At 46.6% G+C, this 25,260-nt stretch overlaps 2 protein-coding genes across 3 annotated transcripts; one reads left to right on the forward strand and one right to left on the reverse strand.

The window, feature by feature from the left end:
• The first annotated feature begins 338 nt into the window (after nucleotides 1-338).
• On the forward strand, nucleotides 339-2,576 carry LOC123189092 (cyclic nucleotide-gated cation channel beta-1). Its single transcript, XM_044601421.1, has 2 exons — nucleotides 339-903; nucleotides 1,490-2,576. Exons 1-2 carry the CDS (start codon nucleotides 472-474, stop codon nucleotides 2,393-2,395), a joined length of 1,338 nt encoding a protein of 445 aa, XP_044457356.1. The 5' UTR covers nucleotides 339-471; the 3' UTR covers nucleotides 2,396-2,576.
• Nucleotides 2,577-2,758: 182 nt separating this feature from the next.
• Nucleotides 2,759-6,658, reverse strand: LOC123189093 (trihelix transcription factor ASR3). 2 transcript variants are annotated; one of them, XM_044601423.1, is made up of 3 exons: nucleotides 5,662-6,658; nucleotides 4,967-5,008; nucleotides 2,759-3,325 (listed from the first exon to the last, which is right to left on the reverse strand). In XM_044601423.1, exons 1-3 carry the CDS (start codon nucleotides 6,341-6,343, stop codon nucleotides 3,033-3,035), a joined length of 1,017 nt encoding a protein of 338 aa, XP_044457358.1. In that variant the 5' UTR covers nucleotides 6,344-6,658; the 3' UTR covers nucleotides 2,759-3,032. The 2 variants fall into 2 exon arrangements, with proteins under 2 accessions (XP_044457358.1, XP_044457357.1); XM_044601422.1 differs by having other exon boundaries at nucleotides 2,759-3,328.
• Nucleotides 6,659-25,260: the final 18,602 nt, after the last annotated feature.

Raw genomic sequence — 25,260 nt, forward strand, 5'->3', positions numbered from 1 at the left:
ACTGGCGTGTTCGGTCGTGCGGGCAGCACGATCATTCTCCCGGACGTGTGGTCGATTTTCCACACACCGGACGTGCGAGCTGTGGCTGCACACGCCCGGACACGGTCGTGCGGGCGGGACCGTCTCCGTGCCACACAGGTCGTGCGGCACAACCACCCGATATGCCAGACGTGCGGCAGTTATCGACGTCCAAAGTAATACTATACTACTGTACTTTTTGCTTTTCTAATAAAAAATACGTATTAACTATGCATGTGACGTTCTAGCCCGTTTCGTTACCGACACCAAAGCCCGGGCCCAAACCCAAGCCGGAAACGATTATCGACCGCGAGTTGCCGTCTTCAACTTCAAACCTCGCAAGCCTCTCAGACTCGAAGCAAACCCCCATCTCAAACCCACAGCGCACGGCCGGGCCGAGAGGAACTTTCGAGAAGCTTCTGTAAGATTGGCTCGCTGCCTCGCGTCGGATCCATGGCGGCCGAGGGGGGCGGAGGAGGAGGCGGCGGCGGAGCCGGGGAGGGGTTCGAGGAGCGGGTGAAGCGCCTCTTCGGGTCGCGTCTCTTCGGCGACGTACCGAGCTCCTCCTTCCCCGCAGCTTCCTGGTCCGTCGCCGCCGGAGATGTTGAGCGCCAGCTCTGGGCGCGCCCGTCGGAGGCCCGCGACGAGGAGGAGGAGCGCGCCGCGGCCGAGCGCGCCGACACGCCGTGCTCGTCCGCGTTCTACGATGCCAACGGGTGCCTCCGCGGCCGGAGGCGGCGGTCCAAGCAGGACTTTGAGGACGACCCCGAAGATGATGACGAGGATGAGGAGGATGTGAGGGGCGAGGACCATAGAAAGGAGGAGCAGGACGAGGAAGAGGAGGTTAGGGTTTCGATCGGCCTCGACCCGACTCTGGATCGGGAGGTGAGAGAAAAATAACTTTCGATTTTATTTGATTTGACCATTTGCTATTCGTTGCTGTATTGCTTGTGGAAATTAGGGCATTTATTAAGATAGTAAGGCCGATTTGGCTTCTTCATTTGCTACTCATACCCTACGGCTTGCTGAAGAAACGTTTCATCTGTAGAGTGTATTGATCTCCAGTCTCCTAGCGGGGTAGAAAAGTGCTAAGTATGGGGGATTGGAGTATCGTTGTCATCAATTTGCTCATTTCATGTTGTTTGCTTGTTGTGATTTTTGCTTTTGATTTTTGCAATGGGGTCTTTTTCCAGGGAAATGCCGCAGGGGATAAGAGTCTATTCCACAGTTTCAATGGAACCTTAAGGACTGTTCATTTCTTTTGAAGGCCATTTGCCTTTGCTAATTACTAGTACTAAGATAAATCATAAAGTAAACCAGACTGTTTATAGACTTATATAAGATGACTTTATAACATGCAAACACTAAAATTATCAAAATCTGATACTAAATGCAGGTAAGGAGCTTTTGCTTTTGTATTTGGCATACCTATCTATTTGCACCTTGTTCTGATTGGGTGTTTATCTTTCAGGAAGAGGAGGACAAATATGATAGAGCGGCATTTGGTAAAGAAGATGCTGCAGAACGTGTGTACATGAGTGAAATCATGGATGAGGGCATTAATATGAGCATCAATACTGTAGTGCCTGACCTCCTTGATGATACCACTGATGAGATCTGCGGTTTATCTAAGGATCCTCGGGCAGATCTTGATGCAGCATCTGCAAGGCTCAGAGAAGACAATGGTTCAGTTAAAATTGGCCTTCGTTCTCCAACTCAAACCAAGGAGTGTGCAACTGCTGGAATGCAAGCAACGAGAGCTCAGGATATCGGTGTGAAACCTATACTGAAGAGGAAGGAGGAGCAAGCCGATTCAAAACCAAGGAAACGTGTGAGGTTTAATGCCGATGTTAAAGAACAACCAGTGGAGCTTCTTGAACATGATGAAGATTCTCCCATGGTTCCTCAGTCCATGGATGTGGTCACAACAAAGGGCAACTCGGGCAACTCCTCCACGCCATCTGGGGTTCCTGACTATGTTAGGAACCCTTCAAAGTACACATGTTACACTCTGGAGACACCAGAGAGTACCGACGAATCTAACAGGAGAGCTCTTGCAGACTTGCACAATCTGTTAGGCAGATCAGATCCCAACAAGATGCAGCCTGAGACACCTGCTGAGATTCCTAGTTCAGTCACATTCATCCCTAGGAAGAAGTCAGTTGATGCCATGGTGGTGGATGAGGGCCCCAGATTTAGTAGTGCAAACCCATCTCTCATTAGTGCAGCAGCAGCAGTAGCCTCTGATGGAACTGACCAATGTGAGATGGATGAAGATGACCCTAAAGCATCACCACCACCACCACCACCACTGATGCAGACCAACTCTAAGATGAACTCCCGGCGTTACAGGTCAAGTAGAGCAGATGATGAGTAAAGCTGATATTCTGGAGCCTTTGTCAATGTATGTTTAAGAAAATTTACAAGTTTAAAACTTCTCGATGATGCTACATGTGTTTAGCGGATACTTTGTTGTACCTATGCCTCGGTTTTGTGATCCGAGTTGACCAGCTGTTGTTAATTACGGTTTTATTTATAGTTGTTAATTCACGTTTGAATTTCTTGTGCTGGGAGCTGTGGTTAATGCAGTTGCACTCCTAGAATTCAACAAGTTACAGTGATGAGCAGTGTATGCTGAAACATCTTTTACTTCCCTTTGTAGTTTCGTGACAAACATAGTGTTTTACTGTGCATTCAAGAATCAACTTGGAGAGAAACAGAACATCCATGCAGTCCACAATTAAGCACCAAGATTCCTCCCCTGGATTCAGATTCACCAGAATACACAAGGTTGTGCCCTTCTGATGTACAACAAATGTTATCAAGCTTTTGCATCTCCCATGAGGAAAACAAGCCATCTCCTTCAGGTTTCTGACTAAATTTCAGAACCAGTCTACAAGAAAAATCGAATGCCGAGATACTCTACTAATCTGTACATTCTTATAATTTCATGCTATTTCCCTTCTTATTTGCAGTAATTATTTACTTTGCTCAAGACGTTTACAGCGGGCAAACTACAGCTTGTCAGCAATTCTGTAGAGGGCATCAGCCACCTTGCCAAGCACACCTAGCAAGCTGCTCACTTGGTCCTTCCTCTGCTCCCTATCCAGTTGGCAGTTGATGTTCTGCGCCTCCAGCTGTGCCGCCACCATCCGGCTGCTCCGGTCTAGAATCTCAACAAGCTTGCCCTGCAGGTCAGCGGTTTCTCCTGGGGCATCATCGCTGCGCTGCCTCTTCTGCCCACCCTGCGGTGGTGGCGGCTCATCGGTAATTCTAATTTCTTCTTGTTGCTTGCCTTTGGCTGTCCCTGCTGTTAAAAATTTGGATTGTTAGGTAGTGCTGTTGTTTGTCTCACACTGCTTGCACATCATGCTTAAATTTAGGCGTTGTATTTGTTGATTTGGGAGAACTTCATCTTGCTGAAATAAAGTAAGTATAATAACTCTTGTTTCTTCTCAACTCTCATAAGCAAATCTAAAAGTTTTGGGCTCTGTTCTTATGCTTTTGATTTCTTTGTGAGTTGCATTTACACCATCTGTTCACTAATGTAAGACGATTTGGCAATTCAAATTGGCAGTTCAATTTGAACTGCCAAACGGCTTAAATTAGTGGACAGAGGTAGTAGATGATAAGAATAACTCAAAAATCTACATGTAAAAATGAGGTACCAGCTAGTTGATTATTTTTCTAAGCAAAGGAAGAGACTAAAGTCATGCTAGATTGTCAGTGAAGTGAATAGAGTGAATACCACGAATACTTTTGGTCATTTCAGAATCTGTGCAAGACTTCAATTGAAAATGAGGCTGGTCAATTTTCTCAATAAAATTCCAAGTGGATTGACCATAATGTAACTCCGCCTATGTCTTCTAGGCATAGCCGGTCCCAAGCCCGGGTAAAGGAGGAGGGTTGTGATAGGCTTGGCGAGCCAACGTAAAAACTAGCCAGTCCCATAGGTATGAAACCCATTTGAGCGAGAATAGTACTAGGATGGGTGACCTCCTAGGAAGTCCTCGTGAAAGGGTTTCATATCTAAGGGTTGTGATAGGCTTGGCGAGCCAACGTAAAAACTAGCCAGTCTTTTGGGTATGAAACCCATTTGGGCGAGAGTAGTACTAGGATGGGTGACCTCCTGGGAAGTCCTCGTGAAAGGGTTTCATATCTAGCCTACCCCAACTTGTTTGGGATAAAAGGTTTCGTAAGTAAGTAATTGACCATAATGTAGTTTATTAATCACTAGCTAGACAAGGACCCTAGTCAACAGATTAACATCATGGGCAATGTTTCTGAATTGGCGCTGCCTGAAACGTTACAGTGTGGCAAACAATTTTGAATTATAGCTGCCTGAAACTGACATGCTCCTGTGAACATCTCAAACCTGGTGGATTTGATGCCTAAGCTTCAGCACAATTTGGTTCATTTTCTTTTATAAATTCAGGTTCAAAACTATCGCTTCTTAAGCACGTTTTGTGTACTTGTTAACTGCCAAATTATTCACTATATTGTCAACTGAAACAGGCCGAACATCTGTGTTTGCTGCCTGCGGTCAGTTTTTCTTAAAAAAGAAGAAAATGATATGTAATTTTGGTCTATTGAACTTTCTTCTTAATGAAACTGAGGCATCTTTGAGAAAAAAAATAGCAATAGCATTCACCATCTAGCAGGGTTGAATGACACAGGTATTCTTTAATATTCTTACTTGAGAAATTTCTGTGATGATTTTAGTATATTTTCGGATTTTAGAAAGTAGGAATGAGACAAAACTTTAATTATTTAATGTTTAAGATAAGATTTTTTTATCTGATGAAACCAGTGGGATATATATATATGCTGTTATAAGTGGGAACAGGTCCAAAACGAAGACCGTAAGAAACTTGAGCGCAAAAGTATGGAAGGGAAAAATCTAAAATGTTTGAATAGGAACCATGTAAAATTCAGTTCTTTTTTTTACCTTGCTCTGAGCTCCCTTGCGTAGGTGCCTCGGTCTTCTTCTCTGCGACCAACACCACAAGAAGCAAAAACTATTTCAGCCAAGCAACCAACCAGACTATGACAGTATTAAAAGAGTCTAAGCAATCACACATGTAACTCCAGGAATCAGAAAGAATAGTTAATTCAGATGCCCTGCCCAATATCATCGAATAACTAACAAGAAAAAAAATAAGGAACCAAATTTTCCGTTTGAATGGATGTCAAACCCGTCGACACAAACAAAACTGATTAATCGACACAACAGCAGAGCAGCTCCTACATTCAGCAGTATAGAGCTGGCATAGTTGTCACCCCAAATTGAAGAATCATTAAGCATCCTGGAAAGGATAATAGTAGCAAGTGTGCTGCAGGACAAATTATCACGCGGCAAAACCTTTTTTTTTTGTTCAACATGCCCCTAAATGCGTATCTTTTGTGTATCAGAAGAGCTCAAGAGCACATCAAGAACCAAATCAAATTCTTCGATGCAGAAAAGGTCACACCCCCAAGACGAAATTTGCACAAGAAAAAAAGGGCGAAATTCTGTACTGTAGTACCGATGAAGCTCACGCTTTTACCGCCAAGAATCAGCAACAAACCAGCGGCTCAACTGCACCATCAATTCAAAAAGCACACATTCTTCGCATGCAAGAAGGAAGGGAGCGGCGCGCTCACCGGGTACAGGCACGGGCACGGCGACGGCCAGAGATGGAGGCGGATATGGAGCCGCCGGCAGAACCGGCGCAGGCGCTGGCGCTGGCGTGGATGTTTCCTCGTCCTCTTCCTCAGACGACGATGAGGACGAAAACAGCCCGTCGTCCCCGGCCACGGACGCGCGGCCACTGTCGAACACCACCTTCTCCTTGCCCTCCTCCTCCCCAACCTCCGCGAGCACCGCGGCCGCATTACTGCCACTGTCGCGGATGCCGCCGCCGCCGCTGCCACGGCCCTCGATTATGTCGTACACCTCGCGGTCGAAGAAGCCCGGGAGCCTCCTCTCCCGCCGCGCGTCGTTCCGCATGGCCCAGAAGGACACCTCCTTCCCCGCCAAGGACGGCAGCGAGCGCTCCCACTCCCTGATCTTCTTGTAGTCGCCGGCGAGGTTGCTCCACCGCTTCCGGCACTGCACGGGGCCCCGCTCCACGCCGTGCCGCCGGCAGTACTCCGCCACAGCCGCCCACTTGGTCGGCTCCGCGGCCGCTCCGCCGGCTGCTCCCCTGCCCCTGCCGCGCCCGCGTACCTCCACCACCCGCTTCCCCTCGATGAGGACCAGTATCTCCTGCCGCGTCCACCGCGGCAGCCGCGCCGCGCGCCCAGGCCCTGCGATCCCGCCGCCGGGATCACCGGCGCTAGACATGCCGCAGCGCGCACGGCGACCTCGTCCCCTCTCGGAGCGCGCCGGTGCAACTGCGAGCTAACAAGCGTGGAGGGAAGGGAGGTGTGGCAAGCAAACCAATGGAGGGAGGAGAAGGGTGTGTGTCTTAACCCTTAAGCCGCGGATTAGGAGAGAGTGGTCTTAATTAGGTGTAAACTAATGGCGATTAAGTGGGGGATTACGGGGAGGATTCTCCAGGGAGGGAGGAAAAAGGAAGAGTGGTTGGAATGATTAGAGGAGGATTAATGGAGGGCAATTCCATCATGGAGCAGTGGGGGTGGGAATAGGGGGGCGGGCGGGCACCTGTTGTTTCCCTTCCGGTTTTCAGCAATACTAGTACTAGTAGAGGGTAGGGTAGGGTGAGGTAGACTAGTACTGTTGTGATATTCATTCCTGTGCCTTTTTCGTTTTCTATTTTGGCCGGAAATTCGGATCCTCTGGGGTTTTTATTTACGTGATGAAATAATTGAAAGGGCCGCTGCGATACGCTCATGGGGGTACCACACAATTGTTTCACTGTAGCTTAATAAATCGATCGTATTGGTGCATACTCGGCAGTCTAAAATTTTCTATCCTACTCGTGTCGCCTAACTAAGGCCTCATGTTATCCGCGTACAACTTGAGAAAAATAGCCTCTTCTTCAAACCATTTCTAGTCCCTATCAATCTATCATCATCTTTCTCAAAAATAAAAAGAATCTATCATCTGTTGTTATCAGTACATCTTCACCATACGCCCGCAGTCCTACCTAGTCCTACCACTGGGTTGCCCCTTGGCCTTTGGGTAAGAAGATATGTGGCCTTCTCTGTTTCAGGATTTTGGCCAATGACCCTGCTAAGATCGAGACAGATAAATCGGCTCCATTGCGGGTGCATGCACTTAAAGCAGGATTACTTTTTTTCAAAAAAACTTTCGATCTATTTATCATATGCCATGGCAGTACAAAGAATAAAAATTGCATCCATGTTTGTAGATCACCCAACGACAACTGCAAGCATTAAACGAGTTGTGCCGAATTTGTTGTAATGGACAGTCAAAAAGTCATCGTGCTAAGGCCCCACAAAACCAACGCAGACAATAACCGTCGCCAATGATAAGAAGTATAGATCGAAAGACACATGAACGAAGATGGACAAAGGTTGGATTCAAATAGATCCACCGAAGACCGGCACCAACTGAATCTTGCGAAATCTGTCGGAGACATACCTTCACACGCTCTCCAAGGACGTGATGCTCATTGGAATGAGAGCTAGGCAAGGAGAACTTAACTTATAAAAACGCCTAAAACGAAGCAAGGTCCCTTCATCCAACAGGAAGTGGGGTCCATTGTGGCTCTAGGACCAGCAGAGACGAGGCGGACCGACGATGGTGCCGTTGAAAGGCAGAGAAACCCTAAGCTTTTATTTTTGGAGAAGAGGAGGGTGTGTTTGCGTTGACAGGATGCTACATGATATCGTCCTTTTTCCAGTTAGCGAACCCTCAAAGCAAGATTGCTTTACCCTACAAAAGAAAAAGAAAACAAGTTTTTTTTGACAATAGAAAAAAAGCAAGATTACTTTACAAAGGATAACTTCAAAATTATTCATGCTAAAATAAACGGAAAACAGTATGGGCTAGGTGCAACGGAAAAACGTAGATGTACCTATGTGCAAAGTGGCGTGTACCCTCTGTATCAGTCAAGTTGCGGTACCGGCCGCTTTTGAGCTGGAAGCTCATCCCTAGAAATACTTTTCGTTTTAGGTATATCTTTCTTGCACAACTGAAATTGTAGCAAAACTAGTTCTAGCTTGTTTGGGTAACTTCCTTGTGGATACGCTTAAATCTGCTGCTCACCTTGCTTTCCTAACCAAGGAAAAAAATTAGCCGCATAATTAAGCAATAATTCAGTTCAAACAGAACTAAGCAATGGTTCATGGTGAAGGCGAGGTCTTTCTTTCTATTTTAGTGGAGCATATTAGGCACCAATCGCGTAAAGATACATCAGATAAATATACATAGTATTATGGGTTTTGCTTTGGTACAACTCAAAATATTTTATTTTATTTATAATTATTGCGAGCAGTTCCACTAGTTTTCCGATTAAAATTTGGAGGGAGGTCTATAATGGAGGAGTTCTAGATTTTAATTGATTGGTGGACAAGCTATACCCTATGTTTTGTGGGTTTGTTCCATGTAGATCTACTAATATAATCATGGCACCACTGATTAAGAAAGGTGCTTAGAGCTAGCTTAGTGCCATGTCTTGTACAGCCCCTACTGCCTTCCACCACCCATACACATCTCTCTAATCAGTAATCACATTGCCTTTCTTTTTCCTCTTCTTCTTGTATATATGTTCCTTTCAGACGATTGGCTCTTCTAGACCTGTTGCTTCGATCTTGTCCAATCAAGTCGCCGGCCAGCCAGGTCCCGTTCAATTTATTTTTTCTGTAGGTAGGATTGTGTGAAGGACGCTCTCTCACTCAAGCGAGGATTTAATAGGAGGCTGGTGGGGTGAGGCAAGGGACGTCCATCTCCAACTTTAGGAGGCGTTGAGAAAGAAATGCATATGCTTCCCCACTCCTCCAACAAATGTGTCCCCTCTCTACGTATGAAGCTACACGAATTTTTGTCTCTGACTTGTCTTCAATTTTTCATAGCACGGTGATTTTTTATACTTGTTAACGTTGTCACAATTCTGAATTTTTTAGGACTATTTGCGTCATTCTCTAGTGTTGAGAGGAGGGTTCACAGCTTGTATATATATACTCACTCACTCAACTGCTCACCAAGGATACAAGTCAATTGTGCTACAGACCGGTACTGGATATATTGAAAACAAATCCCAACCACTGAAACACCTCTGGTTCGGTTAAAAAAAAAAGAACTTCGAGAAACCGCTAGGAGCATTGCCTTTTTATATAGACGAAAAAGAGAGAAATAATATGTACAGGAGGCGCACTCTGAGGGGAACATGGCTGAACCACCGAAAACCAACAAAACAAAAATGACTCAATCGACTCCCACGGTGGGCATGGCGTCATCAAATGCCATATGATATTGCCTTATGCCCTCTACAGCTAACATGACCACCTCGAGGTGAGGCATGCGTGTGCCAGTGAAAATATGTTTGTTCCTCTCCTTCGATTCCACATGGCGTAGACCGGCCTACTGCTCCAGTGCTTTCGGACCTTATTTGATGTCGAGTCAATGATATTATCCCACCAGACAGATATACCGCTAGGCTCTGGCGGGAAGTTGGAAACAGGTAAAGTCTCTCCCGTCCAGGCACTCACGTGGTTCCAAATAATAATAGAGAATGGACAGTCCTTACAAAGATGTGTCGTTGTTTTCGAAGCCTAGAGACAAAGCTAGCACAAAGGGTCATGCAGCCATCCATGAGCGGCAAGCCTATCCGCATTGAGAATTCTATCGTAAAAAATGAGCCGTTCGAAGAATTTGCAGTTGGGCTTAGCATGCGTGGACCAGATCTTGGCAAAGTCAAACATGGGATGAGATGGGTTTGGGCCGCATGGGCCGAAGACGAAGAGTAGACCCCCATTGGGGGTAAAATTCCAGGAGAACGTGTCTTCATAATTTGGCGTAAGTTGGGTTTGGCTGATCCATTCCCATAGGCTAACAAATACTTGCAACCGCCCTGATCCAACTATCCCCACTGAGCTCAACGTGAACCGGCATGCGCTTTCAAGTAGTGAACTTGAAGAGCTCCTGAGCAAGCATCCTTTAATTGGCCACTCAGAGGGGTATTCTTAGGTCCATGCAACCGCACTGCGAGATGCAGGATCTCCCTCTTCCCGGATGATGCTGGTATTTTTGTGAACTCTACTAAGAATGAATTGTGTGCCATCCCCGCCATCTTGGCAACGTTTGGCGAGGCCAGTGGCCTCGTCGCCAACATGGCAAGTGAAAGTGCATGCAGTCCTTATGTGTGGTTTTGGTAATTAATGACAATTCTTATGGACTAATATTTGCATTGAGATATACATTTGAATGGCAGCTCCATTGGCAATGCATGAAGTATATTGGATGAAATGAAGAATGGAATCCAAATATATGCATTAGGACTTGGTAATGAACGATAATTCCCATGGACAACAACGAAATCATGCTAATATGAAGATATGCTTTAGTGGTGATGCAGTATGGATATTGTACGATTTTGGAATGAATACCGTAAACAACACCTCAGATTGAAATGATTGAAAATGGAAATTGTTCAGCTCAAGGAGACGAAGACTTTTCGTGTTCAACATTTTTTCATTCGAGGAAATCTTGGTGGCCGAATAGCTCACGCCATGTATTAGACATTAGTGTCTGGGTGTCTAGTGATGGGCAAAACTTTTCTCCTCATTGTCAGGGTCAGACTGTTGGGGCTGCAAATTTTGCGTATGACCTCGGATTGGAATGATTTAAAAAGAAAAATCGTTCAACTCAACAGAATAAAGAAAAATCGTGTTGAGCACATTTCTCTTGAGGTTGTTTTGGGGACGTTATTATGATGAAAATAAATGCCCTGCCAGACATCAAGTGTTGATCAAGGAATAGAGATAAAAGTTGACCGAGATAAAGCTTGAAGATCAAATTCTGAATGGTCAACACACAAGTGCAAATAATGTATCACATGGGATCTTGTGGTTAGGTAAGAAATTGTCAGTTGTGCTGTGTGTCCTAACCCGTACTATGTGCTTGTTTATGTCTATGTGGGTTAGGTGATTCTCATGAGCTTGCATCAAGAGAAATATTCCAAGAGCCCATGAGAGGATGACATCAAGTGGTGATGTTCATGGTTGACAAGGGAAAGTTGAACATAGGCATAACAAAGGATTACATGCTTGTTTCTTGTGGATGATCACATGATGGGCGTGTGAAGATGTAATACAAAGAAATGCTTCCCACATGGTTTATGGGGGGGGGGGGGCTATTTGATGTCTTCACCAAGTGTCGTGATCAAAATTGTGTTTCCAACTTGAGCCAAGAATAAACATCGACACCAAGGCTCAAGTGGAATTCTTTAATCAAAGTGAAAGTGCAACTATCCCTGGGTGATTTTGGTAATTATTAACAACATATAGCTCATTGAGCTAATGCTATTTCATGATAAATATTTCAGGAAAGCTAAATGATTGGCATGGCATGGATTAGAAATGTGGACCCCTCAAAATGCTAAGGACAAAAGATTGGCTCAAGCTCTAAAGCTCAAGACTCTATATTTTACTTTTAGTGATCCAAGATCACACTGAGTCCATAGGAAAAGTCAATATTATTAAAAGGGGATGAGGTGTTTCTTAATGGGTTGCTTGCTCACAATGCTTAGTGATATGCTCCAAAAACCCTCAACCATTTTCTCATATCCACATATGTCCCAAACCAAAAGTTAAACTCAGCCCCATCGAAACATTCCATCCGGCGCCACCGAGTTCTCCTGACATAGCCACTGCCACAAACCCTAGTCACTTCGGTCTCACCGAGATGGGATTGCAAACTCTATGTTTCCCTTCGTAACGTTTCGGTCCAACCGAGATGAGCGATCGGTCCCACCGAGTTCGCAATGTAAACTCTCTGTTTCCCCTTCTTAACATTTCGGTCTCACCGAGATGAGCGAATCGGTCCCACCGAGTTTGCCTGACCAACTCTCTGGTTAGCTTATTACCAAAATAGGTCCCACTGAGTTTGTGTAATCGGTCTCACCGAGATTAGGTTATGCCCTAACCCTAATGAAATCGGTCCCACCGAGTTGACACGTCGGTCCCACCGAAAATCCTAACGTTCACATTTTGAACTAAATCGGTCTGACCTAGTTTCATGATTCGGTCCCACCGAGTTTGGTGATTTGTGTGTAACAGTTAGATTTTGTGTGGAGGCTATATATACCCCTCCACCCACTCTTCATTCGTGGAGAGAGCCATCAGAACATGCCTACACTTCCAACATTCATTTTCTGAGAGAGAACCACCTACTCATGTGTTGAGACCAAGATATTCCATTCCAACCATATGAATCTTGATCTCTAGCCTTCTCCAAGTTGATTTCCACTCAAATCATCTTTCCACCAAATCCAAATCAGTGAGAGAGAGTTGAGTGTTGAGGAGACTATCATTTGAAGCACAAGAGCAAGGAGTTCATCATCAACACACCGTCTATTACCTTTTGAAGAATGGTGTCTCCTAGATTGGTTAGGTGTCACTTGGGAGCCTCTGTCAAGATTGCGGAGTTGAACCAAGGAGTTTGTACGGGCAATGAGATCGCCTACTTCGTGAAGATCTACCCTAGTGAGGCAAGTCCTTCGTGGGCGATGGCCATGGTGGGATACACAAGGTTGCTTCTTCGTGGACCCTTCGTGGGTGGAGCCCTCCGTGGACTCACGCAACCGTTACCCTTCGTGGGTTGAAGTCTCCACCAACATGGATGTACGATAGCACCACCTATCGGAACCACACCAAAAATCTCCGTGTCTACATTGTGTTTCCTCCATCCAAACTCCTCCCTTTACCTTCATGTGCAATGTTTTACATTCCGCTGCTATACTCTTAGACTTGCATGTGTAGGTTGATTGCTTGACTAGTGCTAAGTTGCTAAAATCTGCCAAAACTTAAAATTGGGAAAAGGCTAGATTTTTATTTGGTCAAGTAGTCTAATCACCCCCCTCTAGACATACTTTCGATCCTACAAGTGGTATTAGAGCTTTGGTATCCATTTTCCTTAATTTCCATAGTGCTTGGTGATCATAGCCTTGGTTTCACAACCTAGGAGAGTATGGCATCTAGCGAGGGAAATTACCACCGTAGAGGTACTTACTTTGATGTTACTAATTTTGCTAGTTGTAAGCATAAGATGAAAATGCATATTCTTGGACATAACCCCGCCGTTTGGGCTATTGTGTGTATTGGCTTGCAAGGTGAATTCTTTGATGGGAGAGAACCAAACCGTGAAGCTACCGTGGAAGAGTTGAATATGCTACAATACAACGCTCAAGCTTGCGATATCCTCTTCAACGGATTGTGCCCCTAAGAATTCAACAAAATCAGTCATCTTGAGAATGCAAAGTAAATTTGGGATACTTTGATTGATATGCACGAGGGTACCAACTATGTCATGGAATCGAAATTGGATGTGCTTCAAAGTCAACTTGACAAGTTCAAAATGAAGGATGGGGAAGGTGTCGCTGAAATGTACTCTAAGCTTGCTCTCATCACAAATGAGATTGCCGTCTTAGGAAGTGAAGAGATGACCGATAGATTCATCATCAAGAAGATCCTAAGAGCCTTGGATGGAAAATATGACACCGTGTGCACATTGATCCAAATGATTCCCAATTACAAAGATCTCAAGCCTACGGAAGCCATTGGAAGAATTGTTGCTCATGAGATGTCACTCAAGGATAAGGAAGAGCTTCACAACAAGTCAACTGGTGCTTACAAAGCCTCATGTGATGCTCCTACATCATCAAGTGGGAAACAAGCCTTCAATGAAGAAATGAGCCTAATGGTGAAGAACTTCAACAAGTTCTACAAGAGTAGAAGCAAGGAAAGAAGTTCCAAGTCAAGGTCCTACAATGACAAAAGATCTTTGAGTCATGAACGTAATTGCTACAATTGTGGAAGACCCGGACACTACTCCAATGAGTGTATGACTCCCTACACAAGAAGAGAAGATTCACCCAAAAGGAGAAGTAGAAGAGAAGAATCACCACCAAGAGAGAGAAGGAGTAGAGATGGCCGTTATGAACGAATAACATCACAGAGAAGCAAGGATTCGGAGAGGAAGGACAAATCATCAAGGAGCTACACAAAACGAAGATATCAAGCTCATGTTGGTGAATGGGTATCCGGCTCCGACTCCGACAATCACTCCGAGAGAAGTTATCACTCCGACTCCGAATATACTCAAGATGAAGGTGTTGTCGGTCTAGCACTTGTGTCAACCAACTCCTACGACATATTTGAGTCACCAAATGAAGGAATTGGAAGATGCTTCATGGCTAAAGGCCCAAAGGTATCACACCCCGAGTATGTTGATTTCAATAGTGATGAATATGATTTGCTAGGTGATGATGATTTACTTGTTGACAACTCTAGTGATGAGAACTATGATGAACTTGCTATTAATCATGCTAATCAAGATAAAATGAATGATGATGATAAGAAGGAGATTGAGCGTCTAACTAAAGAACTAAAGACTCTTAAGTTAGCTCATGAAACTACCTTGGAAAATCATTGAGAGCTTTTAAAGACTCATGAAAAGTTACGCTTTGAAAAGCTCAACCTTGAGCAAGAGCATGGGTTCTTAAAAGCAATCAATGATGATCTTCGCAAGAAAAGTTCTTCTTACATTGCCAAGCATTTACTCTTGTCTACTTACATGCCACAAGTTAAATCTAGCAACAAAAGTAAGAAAGATTCTTCATCTAGTAGTAACAATAATCATGCTAAATCCAATGTTGTTGCTTCTAGTAGTTCTCTTGATTCCACTAATGATTCTCTTAGCCAAGTTACATTTGAGCAAGAAAATAGCTTATTGAAGGGAATTATAGAGAAAGGTGTTTACAAGAGGCTTGCCGGAAGTAAGCAATTTGAGGAAATTGTACGCAAGGAAGACACCGGAAGAATCAAGGTGTTGGTTTTGAACGGAAGTTCAATGCCAATGGAGTTGAGTGGGAAGAAGATCAATACCCCAAGACGAAGTTTGTTCCTCAACAAGAGAAGTATGATCCTACTTATTTTCAAGGGACACAAGCTCAAGATGATCTTCCACCACAAGACCACAAGCTAAAAGGGGAGGAAAAGCTTCAAGAGGAGATTGATACATTTGAAGAAGCTCCCAAGGTCTTGGTCAAGTGGGTTCCCAAGACTACATCAAGTATGACTACAACTCCAAGGATTCCCATCAAGATGATGTGGATCCCGAAGAAGAAGAACTAGAGAGTTCTTGAGGGTGACTCTGCCAACATACTTCACTCATATCTTTTGGCAAGGACATGTGCAAACAACTTCCACATCTTGCACTAGTTCTAGGAGTCACAAACCCTCTTGTTGGTAAGACAAGGGACAAGGTAACCTAATGCTTTCATGGACACCATCTTATGTGAACATCACTCTATGTCTATGGATATCCTTGTTTGTTCCTTGTGGGACTAACCCGTGTAGGTATTGAAAGTGCAACTCACTCCAATGGATTGCTCCGAATGATATACATCAACATTGAGCATCTACATCTTCAACACCTACATGAAGTCATCATTGACATAACCCAAGGTTAGTTCATCCCTCATACGGGGGATATCACATCTAGGGGGAGCTTTACTCTAACCAATTGAGCTAAAGCAACTCTAATGGTGTGAACACAACAATGCATCATGTAAAAGTGGTAACCCTACTTGTGCTTAAACGATGAGTATTACCTATGATCAAATGTTTTCATTTGACTCCTCAGTCAATATACTCATATATAGATGACCTAGTCATCACCAATTGCTTGATAGATGCTAGAGTCTTTGTGCATGCTTTGTCACATATTTCAATTTGCCATTTTATTGTGTGAGCATGTTGATTTCATATTTCTCTCATTCAAGGACATCCACTTGTTGTTTTGATTGTTTGGCGTTTTCTCCTTTGCCAAGTGGATGCACAAGGATGCCTAAGAACCTCCTCTAGCTATTTATGCTTTTCTCGTCTCAAACTCTATTCATGCTACATCACAAAGTTTGATCAAGTCAGATTCGAACCACTCTGTGTGAGGAGCACTCGGAGTCCCCGATTCGTCATACACTTAAACTTCCAAAACCTCTTTGTGCATTTTGGTATGACCGATTCATCTAGTTCGGTCACACCGAGTTCACTAAGTTGATTTAGGTTTTGAACTTTTCGGTCACACCAAGTTGCAGTAACCGCTTGCGATTCTGCATCTCGGTGCCACCGAGTTGTTCCACTCGGTCACACCGACAGGGTCGGGATATATAAACCCATGGGTGAGATGTTGGAAATTTCTTCAAAACCTCTCAGCCCACGTGTGTCATGCTCTGCCTCCTCGGGTCTCTGGATCATCTCCTCGCCGCCGCGACCTCCCGCCGCTGGTTTCCATCATCGTCAACGGAAATCTGCTCTGCCGTTTTCGCCGTAGTGAACTCCCGCCAAACTAGGGTATGGGTTCGACTCTTTGTGCTATTCCCTACTCCGATTCATAGCACATTGCTTTTCCATGATCTTTACCACGTATGAGAACACTCTATTTAGAGAAAACATCCTTTAGGTTAGATTTGATTCGAAAATTTAGGGTTAGGTCTCCACCGAACTCATCTCGGACCGACCAAGAATTTGGCTAAGGCCATTGCACATGCGTTTTCGGTCTGACCAAGAATTGCAAATCGGTGTGACCGAGATTGATTCTCTGTGAAACCCTAACGGTCTTGGTGCCACCGAACTGTGACTCGGTCTGATCGAGTTCACTAGTTTAGGTTCCAAAATTGCTTCGGTATCACCGAGTCTAACAAATCGGTAGCTCCGAAATGCTTTCTGTGGAGAACTAAAACTAAGTTTTTGAGTCATCTGTTTTGCAAAAACTCTGCACTTTGTGATGCTCATCCACTCTACCTCATCTACATCTATTTACAGGGTTTGCTCTCAGTGTGTTTGCCAAGATGTCTGACCAGAGTGACAGTCAGAACAGATCTGAAAAACAAGTGCAACTGAGTGAGGGTTCTGATCCCTCAAGCAGCTATGATGAGGGCAGCAGGAGCACACCTAGTAACTTGCCCAAGGCAGCCACCAGGTCAAGGAAGAAGAGAACCTCAGATTCTGAGGATGAGGATTATGTGGCTGTAGAAGAAGAAGTCAGGTCAAAGAAGAAAGTCTTGAAGAAGGAGTATGTCACAGTTGCTGCAACAAAGCCAGGCTTGAACAAGAAGGCACCGGCAAAAAAGTATTCCTATGTCTAAGGCCAGAGCCTCCACTCAAGAAACTATGGAGTTCACTCTTGAACCCAAAGAAGTTGGTGATGGCAAGAAGAGGAAGGAGAGGGTCAAGAAGACCACCGCCAGAGTCCTTGGGACATCATCCATGTTTAAAGATCCAACAGAAGAAGAGGAAGACGATGCTGCACCTGACGAAGCTATGTATCTAGGGTAGGGTCATGGATCTGTCCAAGATACCCTCCCCGAGGACATCCCTAAAAGAACCAGAAGCAGTCAAAGAGAAATCATCATCCACTCGACCACCAAGCTATGTTCCACTCGACAGTCTGAAGACACTCGACCATACGAACAACCACTCGACCACTAGAAGATGTGAAGCCACTCACTCCGCAATGGTCAGGATTTAAGTCATAGCTTTCATAATCATTTATAGCACTTTACTCTGGACGTTACCAATAACGCTCCTCCTTTATGAACATTGAACCCTGTGTAACGGAGGGGAGCTGGGGTCCTGGCGCACTCTATATAAGCCACCCCTCCTCTGGGACAGGGGTTCGCACCCCCTGTAACTCACACGCATATATCCAGTCGACCGCCTCCGGGCTCTGAGACGTAGGGCTGTTACTTCCTCCGAGAAGGGCCTGAACTCGTAAAACTCGCGTGTACAACTCCTCCATAGCTAGGATCTTGCCTCTACATTCCTACCCCCCATTCTACTGTCAGACTTAGAACCAAGACAGTTGGCGCCCACCATGGGGCAGGTTTCTTAGCGACTTTTTGGAGAAGTTGCAATTTTTCCGATCCCCTTCATCATGGTTTCAGGCAGAGGTTTGGCTGAGGGCCGCGAGATCCATCTCGGCGCGCTCGTGTTTGTTGCCGATGACTCCACTTGGCTTCAGGAGGCTCCACTCAACGTCGACGCACTCCCCGTCCGCGGGGCGACACACTTTCGCGCATGCGTCCGCGGCGTCCTCTTGCGGTAGCCATCGACCCAATATCGATCGGCTCCTATGGCTTCCCCCCTCCCTGCGGCCCGCCGAAGCAAACGTTCCGGTCGGTCGAGGCTTCAGCGGTGGGTGAAGCATGCGATGGCTCGTCAGTCGGCCACCCCTCAAGTCGCGGCAATCGAGCCTGATGAAACCCTCTACGGCTTGTTCGATCTGTCGACTGGCTCCGTAGAGACCGCATCCGAGTGCGATAGCAGCGACCCAGCGGCATAAGTTTTGATGGTCAATGGACCACGCTGTCCTCCTGGCTTCACCCGTGAAGACGGAGGCGATGGGAACGGCGATCCGTCGCGCGTTCATGAAGAGTACCGCCCCGAACCGCTCTCCTCGCAACGGAGAGAAGAACTTTGCCACCGGAACATGGATGCACTTCACACTCCTATCGTTGGAGAAACCCCTGAGGCCCAGGCCTTGGAGGAGGCGCGCCTGGCCAACTTGGCTGAGCGCACTCGTCTGGAGAATCTCCAGCGCGCACTCGACGAACGTGCTCGACAGCGTGCTCCTGAATCCAGTCGATGTCAACTCTTTCCGCCTCCGACTCAGGTATACCGAACTCCGATCCAGAATCTCGCGGCTGCAGCCTGGATAGCGGAGTCGATCCAACCTTCCCAATCAGAAGCTGGTCGAGGTCTGGTGCAGATCCGAGCTTTGCTCTGTGCAGCAGGAGAGCAGAATGCAGCAGTATCTTAGTCGTGGAATAGGATCCATAGCAGGTCCGTGGTTGCAGACACAGTTCAGTCGGCTCATAGCCCAAGATCGCCCCCGAGGCGTGAGGGACATGGAGACCGACGAGATCAGTATAGAAACCGTGAGCAGTATGATCACCGAGTCGATCGCGATGATCGTCGTCGAGTGCCCACACCTCCCCCAAGGAGTGGGTCGTACGTGCCTCGGCAGCATGATGACAGACGCCCTCACAGTATGGGGCGAGGGGTTCCAGTCGACCCTAGAGAGCCAGGATTTGATGCGAGATCTATTCTCGTTCAGTGCTTGGTCGATAGAAACATAGCTCATCGAGAGGGTCGTGACAGAGATGTACCAACCAGCAGCAGGGTGCATGTCTCAGGTCCGAAATGCTTCAACAGGGCCATCAAGGCTGCAGTGATTCCTCCCAACTTCAGGTTGGCGACTGGAGTCAGTAAGTTCACTGGTGAGTCCAAGCCTGATACTTGGATTTAAGACTACCGAGTGGCTGTCCAGATTGGTGGCGGCAATGATGAAGTGGCCATGAAACACCTTCCTCTGATGCTGGAGGGCTCGGCTAGAGCATGGCCGAATCAGTTAGCACCAAGCAGTATTTATACTTGTGAAGATCTTGCCCGAGTATTTGTCAGAATGTTCGAAGGGACTTGCAAACGGCCGGCAGGGCTGACCGAATTATAGTGTTGCGTGCAGAAACCGAATGAGTCTTTGAGGGATTGTATCCAGAGATGGATCACATTGCATCACACGGTGGAGAATGTGTCTGATCACCATGCAATTTTTGCCTTTAAGGAAGGTGTCAAGTATCGGGAATTGAATATGAAGTTCGGTCGGACATGAGATATGACCCTGACTCGGATGATGGAAATTGCGACCAAGTATGCCAACGGTGAAGAAGAAGACCGACTCCGGAGTGGCAAGCACAAAACAGTCGCCCATGAAACCGGAGGAGGCAACTCCAGTCGGAAACAGAAGCGCAAGGCCGAGCTAGCCGCCCCTGGTGAAGCCTTAGCTGTGACTCAAGGAAAGTTCAAAGGGAAGCCCAAGGGGCCGTGGAACCCCAAGAAAGTAAAAGATTAAGATGGAAACGATGTGCTGGATTTGCCATGCCACATCCACACCAAAAAAGATGAAGAGGGTAATTTCATTTACCCGAAGCATACCACTCGACAGTGTCGACTCCTAATCCAACAGTTCCGAGAGAAACAACCCAAGGAAAAGGAGAAGGAAGCAGACAAGGTTGAGGATGAGGAAGAGGATGATGATGGTTATCCCCACGTGAATTCCACCTTGATGATTTTCGCTGACGTTGAGAGTAAAAGTTGATTGAAAGTCATCAACAGAGAAGTGAACATGGTCGCTCCGGTGACACCTAGTTATTTGAAGTGGTCCCAGACCGCCATTACATTCGACCAGTCCGATCACCCAGCACACATAGCCACCCCTAGGAGGCAAGCGTTGGTGGTCGACCCAGTAGTCGAAGGCACCCGACTGACAAAGGTTCTGATGGATGGTGGCAGTGGCCTGAATATACTGTATGCAGAGACGTTGAAAGGAATGGGCATTCCGATGTCCAGACTCAGTGAGAGTAATATGAGTTTCCATGGGGTCATTCCAGGCAAGAAGGCTGCATCACTCGGCCAAATTGCTCTCAACGTGGTTTTCGGTGATTCCAAGAATTACCGCAAAGATAAGTTGACATTTGAAGTTGTGGATTTTCAGAGTGCATATCATGCTATTCTGGGCAGGCCAGCTTATGCACATTTTATGGCTCGACCATGTTACGTGTACCTCAAATTGAAGATGCCTGGTCCCAAAGGGGTGATCACTATCACTGGTAATCTGAAGAAGGCGGAAGAGTGCTTCCAGAAGGGTTCAAAGATCGCCAATGCACAAATGGCTGTAGTAGAATTGCAAGAGTATCATAAAAATGCAGATCCGAGTGATTTGTTGCGAGCCAAGAGGCCCGCCACAGATTCAGCATTCCAGTCGTCTAGCGAGACAAAGTCAATTCACATTCACCCGACAGACCCCAATGCTGCTCCGACTCACATTTCAACCACACTCGACTCCAAATAGGAAGAAGCGCTCATCCAGTTCCTCTGTGAGAACTGGGACATCTTTGCATGGAAACCTTCTGACATGCCAGGTGTTCCCAAGGGACTGGCTGAGCACCGTTTGCGGGTCGACCCAAAAGTGAAACCAGTCAAAGAGCATCTTCGACGGTCCGCCGTATAGAAGAGGAAGGCAATCGGTGAAGAGGTGGCTCGGCTTTTGGCAGCTGAGTTTATCCGTGAGATTTACCACTCCGAGTGGTTAGCCAATGTTGTCATGATCCCAAAGAAGGATGACTCACTTCGCATGTGCATCGACTTCAAACATATCAATCGGGCCTGCCCGAAAGATCACTTTCCTCTCCCTCGCATCGACCAGATAGTCGACTCAACTGCGGGGTGCGAGCGTTTGTCCTTTTTGGACGCCTACTCTGGGTACCACCAGATCCGTCTGTACGGACCCGACGAGATAAAAACAGCTTTCATCACCCCATTTGGATGCTTCTGTTATGTCACTATGCCATTCGGTTTGAAGAACGCTAGAGCCACATTCATGCGAATGATTCAGAAGTGCCTGCTCACTTAGATCAGTCGGAATGTGGAAGCATATATGGATGACATTGTGGTCAAGTCACGTAAAGGTTCCGGCCTACTGACTGACCTTGCTGAAACCTTTGCCAACCTCAGAAGGTATGATATCAAGCTTAATCCATGAAAGTGCATGTTTGGAGTTCCAGGCAGAAAATTACTCGGTTTTCTCGTTTCCGAACGAGGGATCGATGCTAACCCAAAGAAAGTGGGTGCCATACTCCGGATGAAATGCCCTGTGCGTGTGCACGATGTCCAGAAGCTTACTGGTTGTTTGGCCGCTCTAAGTCGATTCATTTCTCGCCTCGGTGAAAAGACACTGCCTCTTTACCGACTGATGAAGAAATCAAATAAGTTCGAGTGGACTCCTGAAGCTGATGCAGCATTTGCAGAGCTAAAAGCCCCGCTTTCCACCCAGCTGGTGCTTGCTGCCCCAATCAGCAAAGAGCCTTTACTGCTTTATATAGCAGCGACTGGACAAGTCACCAGTACAGTACTTACGGTCGAGCAGGAAGAAGAGGGAAAAGCCTATAAAGTTCAGGGCCCAGTTTATTATATTTTTGAAGTTCTGACTTCGTCAAAGCAGAGATATCCGCACTATCAGAAGCTTGTTTATGGGATTTACATGACCACAAAGAAGGTTGCACACTATTTCTCTGATCACTCTATTATAGTCGTCAGCGACGCTCCGTTGTCAGAGATTCTGCATAATAGAGATGCAACTGGTCGAGTGGCAAAATGGGCGATTGAACTCCTTCCTTTAGATATCAAGTTTGAGGCAAAGAAAGCTATTAAGTCCCAAGCAATAGCAGATTTCCTCGCCGAGTGGATTGAACAACAACTGCCGACTCAAGTTCACTCGGAGCACTGGACCATGTTCTTTGATGGATCCAAAATGCTGAATGGTTCCGGTGCTGGGGTGGTTCTGGTATCTCCCCGAGGAGACAAGCTCAGATATGTCCTCCAGATTCACTTTGATTCCTCCAATAATGAAGCTGAATATGAAGCACTCCTATATGGGTTGCGTATGGCCATCTCACTCGGCGTCCGTCGCCTCATGGTCTACGGCGACTCAGATTTGGTAGTCAATCAAGTGATGAAGGAGTGGGACGTCAGAAGCCCAGCCATGACTGGTTACTGCAACGCGGTGAGGAAGTTGGAAAAAAAGTTTGAGGGGTTAGAGCTCCATCACATACCCCGACTGAAAAATCAAGCAGCCGATGACTTGGCAAAGATAGGTTCCAAGAGAGAAGCCATTCCCAGCAATGTGTTTTTGGAGCATATTCACACACCGACCGTTCAAGAAGATCCTTTTACTGAAGAGCCCCTGCAGCCTAAGAGCGCCACAGATCCGACTGAAGTCGCGGTCCCAGCAGTGGTCGACCTAATCATGGAGGTTCTGGTCATCACACCCGACTGGACAGTGCCGTACATTGCATACATCATCAGAAAAGAACTCCCAGAAGACAAAGAAGAGGCTCAACAGATCTTCCATCGATCCAAGGCCTTTACTGTGATAAGAGGAAAATTGTTCAGGGAAAGCATGACCGGAGTCGGTCAGAGATGCATAACGCCAGAAGAAGGTCGAATGATCCTCAACGACATCCACTTGGGGACCTGTGGCCACGATGCGTCCTCTCAGGCCATCGTGGCTAAAGCATACCGAGCCGGATTCTGTTGGCCGTGAGCAAATGAAATGGTGAAAGATATAGTCGACAGCTGTGAAGGCTGCCAGTTTTACTCGGACATGTCTCACAAGCCAGCGTCAACCCTGAAGACCATTCCTCTCGTCTGGCCCTTTGCTGTTTGGGGTTTGGATATGGTTGGACCACTGAGAACTGGTAGGAGCAGCTTCACTCATGTGCTCGTGGCAGTCGAAAAGTTTACCAAATGGATCGAAGCTAAACCTATCAAGAGTCTTGAAGCCAGCACCGTTGTCAGTTTTATCAGAGAATTGACATTCAGATATGGAGTTCCACACATCATCATCACGGACAACGGTCGAACTTCGATTTTGACGAGTTTAGAGCTTTCTGCGCTTCTCAAGGCACACGAGTCAACTATGCTTCAGTCGCTCACCCGCAGTCGAACGGATAAGCAGAAAGAGCTAATGGCCCAATTCTCAAAGGATTAAAACCCTGACTGATGCGTGACCTCAAACACGCAGCAGGCGCTTGGGTCGATGAACTTCCGTCAGTTCTGTGGGGTTTGAGGACAACTCCCAATCGCTCGACTGGACGAACTCCTTTCTTCTTGGTCTATGGAGCTGAAGCTGTTCTGCTGAGTGACCTGCTCCACAATGCGCCCCGAGTCGAGCTCTTCTCCGAAGAAGAAGCAGAGCAGGCCCGACAGGATTCAGTCGATCTCTTAGAGGAGGAAAGAGAGATGGCCTTGATCTGGTCGATTCCACGCCAGGAACGTGAGGGGCCAAACCTTTCAAGAGGGAGACCTGGTTCTTTGAGTGGATCAACAGAAACCACACAAGCTCGCCCCGGCTTGGGAAGGCCCCTTCATCATCACCAAAGTTCTCCACAATGGAGCATACCATCTTTACAGTGTTGAGCATCAGAAAGACGAGCCACGGGCTTGGAACGCGGAGCTGCTCCGCCCCTTTTATACTTAAGCACTCATTCGAATAAAATGTAATAAGAAGTACCTTTGTAATTTGTTCGTCAAAGACAAGAGCTTTTCAGTCTTCTCGCATGATTGTTGTTGCTTTTATTTACCTCTGAAATCCCCCAGTGGGTGGGCTTAGCCGCGAATCCGTTCTGCCTAAGTTCGAAAGAAAATCCCACCGTGTGATGGGTAAGCCTCTCACTTGGGAGGCTTAGCCGCGAATCCGTTTCGCATAAGTTTGCAAAATCCTACCGAGTGGAGAGCAATCCTCCCACTCGGGGGCTTAGCTGCAGTCTAGTACTCGCCTAAGTTCTCCCACTCGGAGGCTTAGCTGCAGTCTAGTACTCGCCTAAGTTTGTAAAATTCTACCGAGTGCAGAGCAATCCTCCCACTCAGGGCCTTAGCTGCAGTCTAGTACTCGCCTAAGTTCTCCCACTCGGAGGCTTAGCTGCAGTCCAGCACTCGCCTAAGTGTGTAAAATCCTACCGAGTGGAGAGCAATCCTCCCACTCGGGGGCTTAGCTGCAGTCTAGTACTCGCCGAAGTTCTCCCACTCAGAGGCATAGCTGCAATCCAGTACTCGCCTAAGTTTGTAAAATCCTACCGAGCGGAGAGAAATCCTCCCACTTGGAGGCTTAGCTGTAGTCCAGCACTTGCCTAAGTGTGTAAAATCCTACCGAGTGGAGAGCAATCCTCCCACTCGGGGGCTTAGCTACAGTCTAGTACTCGCCTAAGTTCTCCCACTCGGAGGCTTAGCTGCAGTCCAGTACTCGCCTAAGTGTGTAAAATCCTACCGAGTGGGGAGCAATCCTCCCACTCGGGGGCTTAGCTGCAGCCTAGTACTCGCCTAAGTTCTCCCACTCGGAGGCTTAGCTGCAGTCCAGTACTCGCCTAAGTTTGTAAAATCCTACCGAGTGGAGAGAAATCCTCCCACTCGGGGGCTTAGCCGCAGTCTAGTACTCGCCTAAGTTCTCCCACTCGGAGGCTTAGCTGCAGTCCAGTACTCGCCTAAGTTTGTAAAATCCTA

Source organism: Triticum aestivum, chromosome 2A, assembly GCF_018294505.1.
Source record: "Triticum aestivum cultivar Chinese Spring chromosome 2A, IWGSC CS RefSeq v2.1, whole genome shotgun sequence".
NCBI classification, from domain to species: Eukaryota; Viridiplantae; Streptophyta; class Magnoliopsida; order Poales; family Poaceae; genus Triticum; species Triticum aestivum.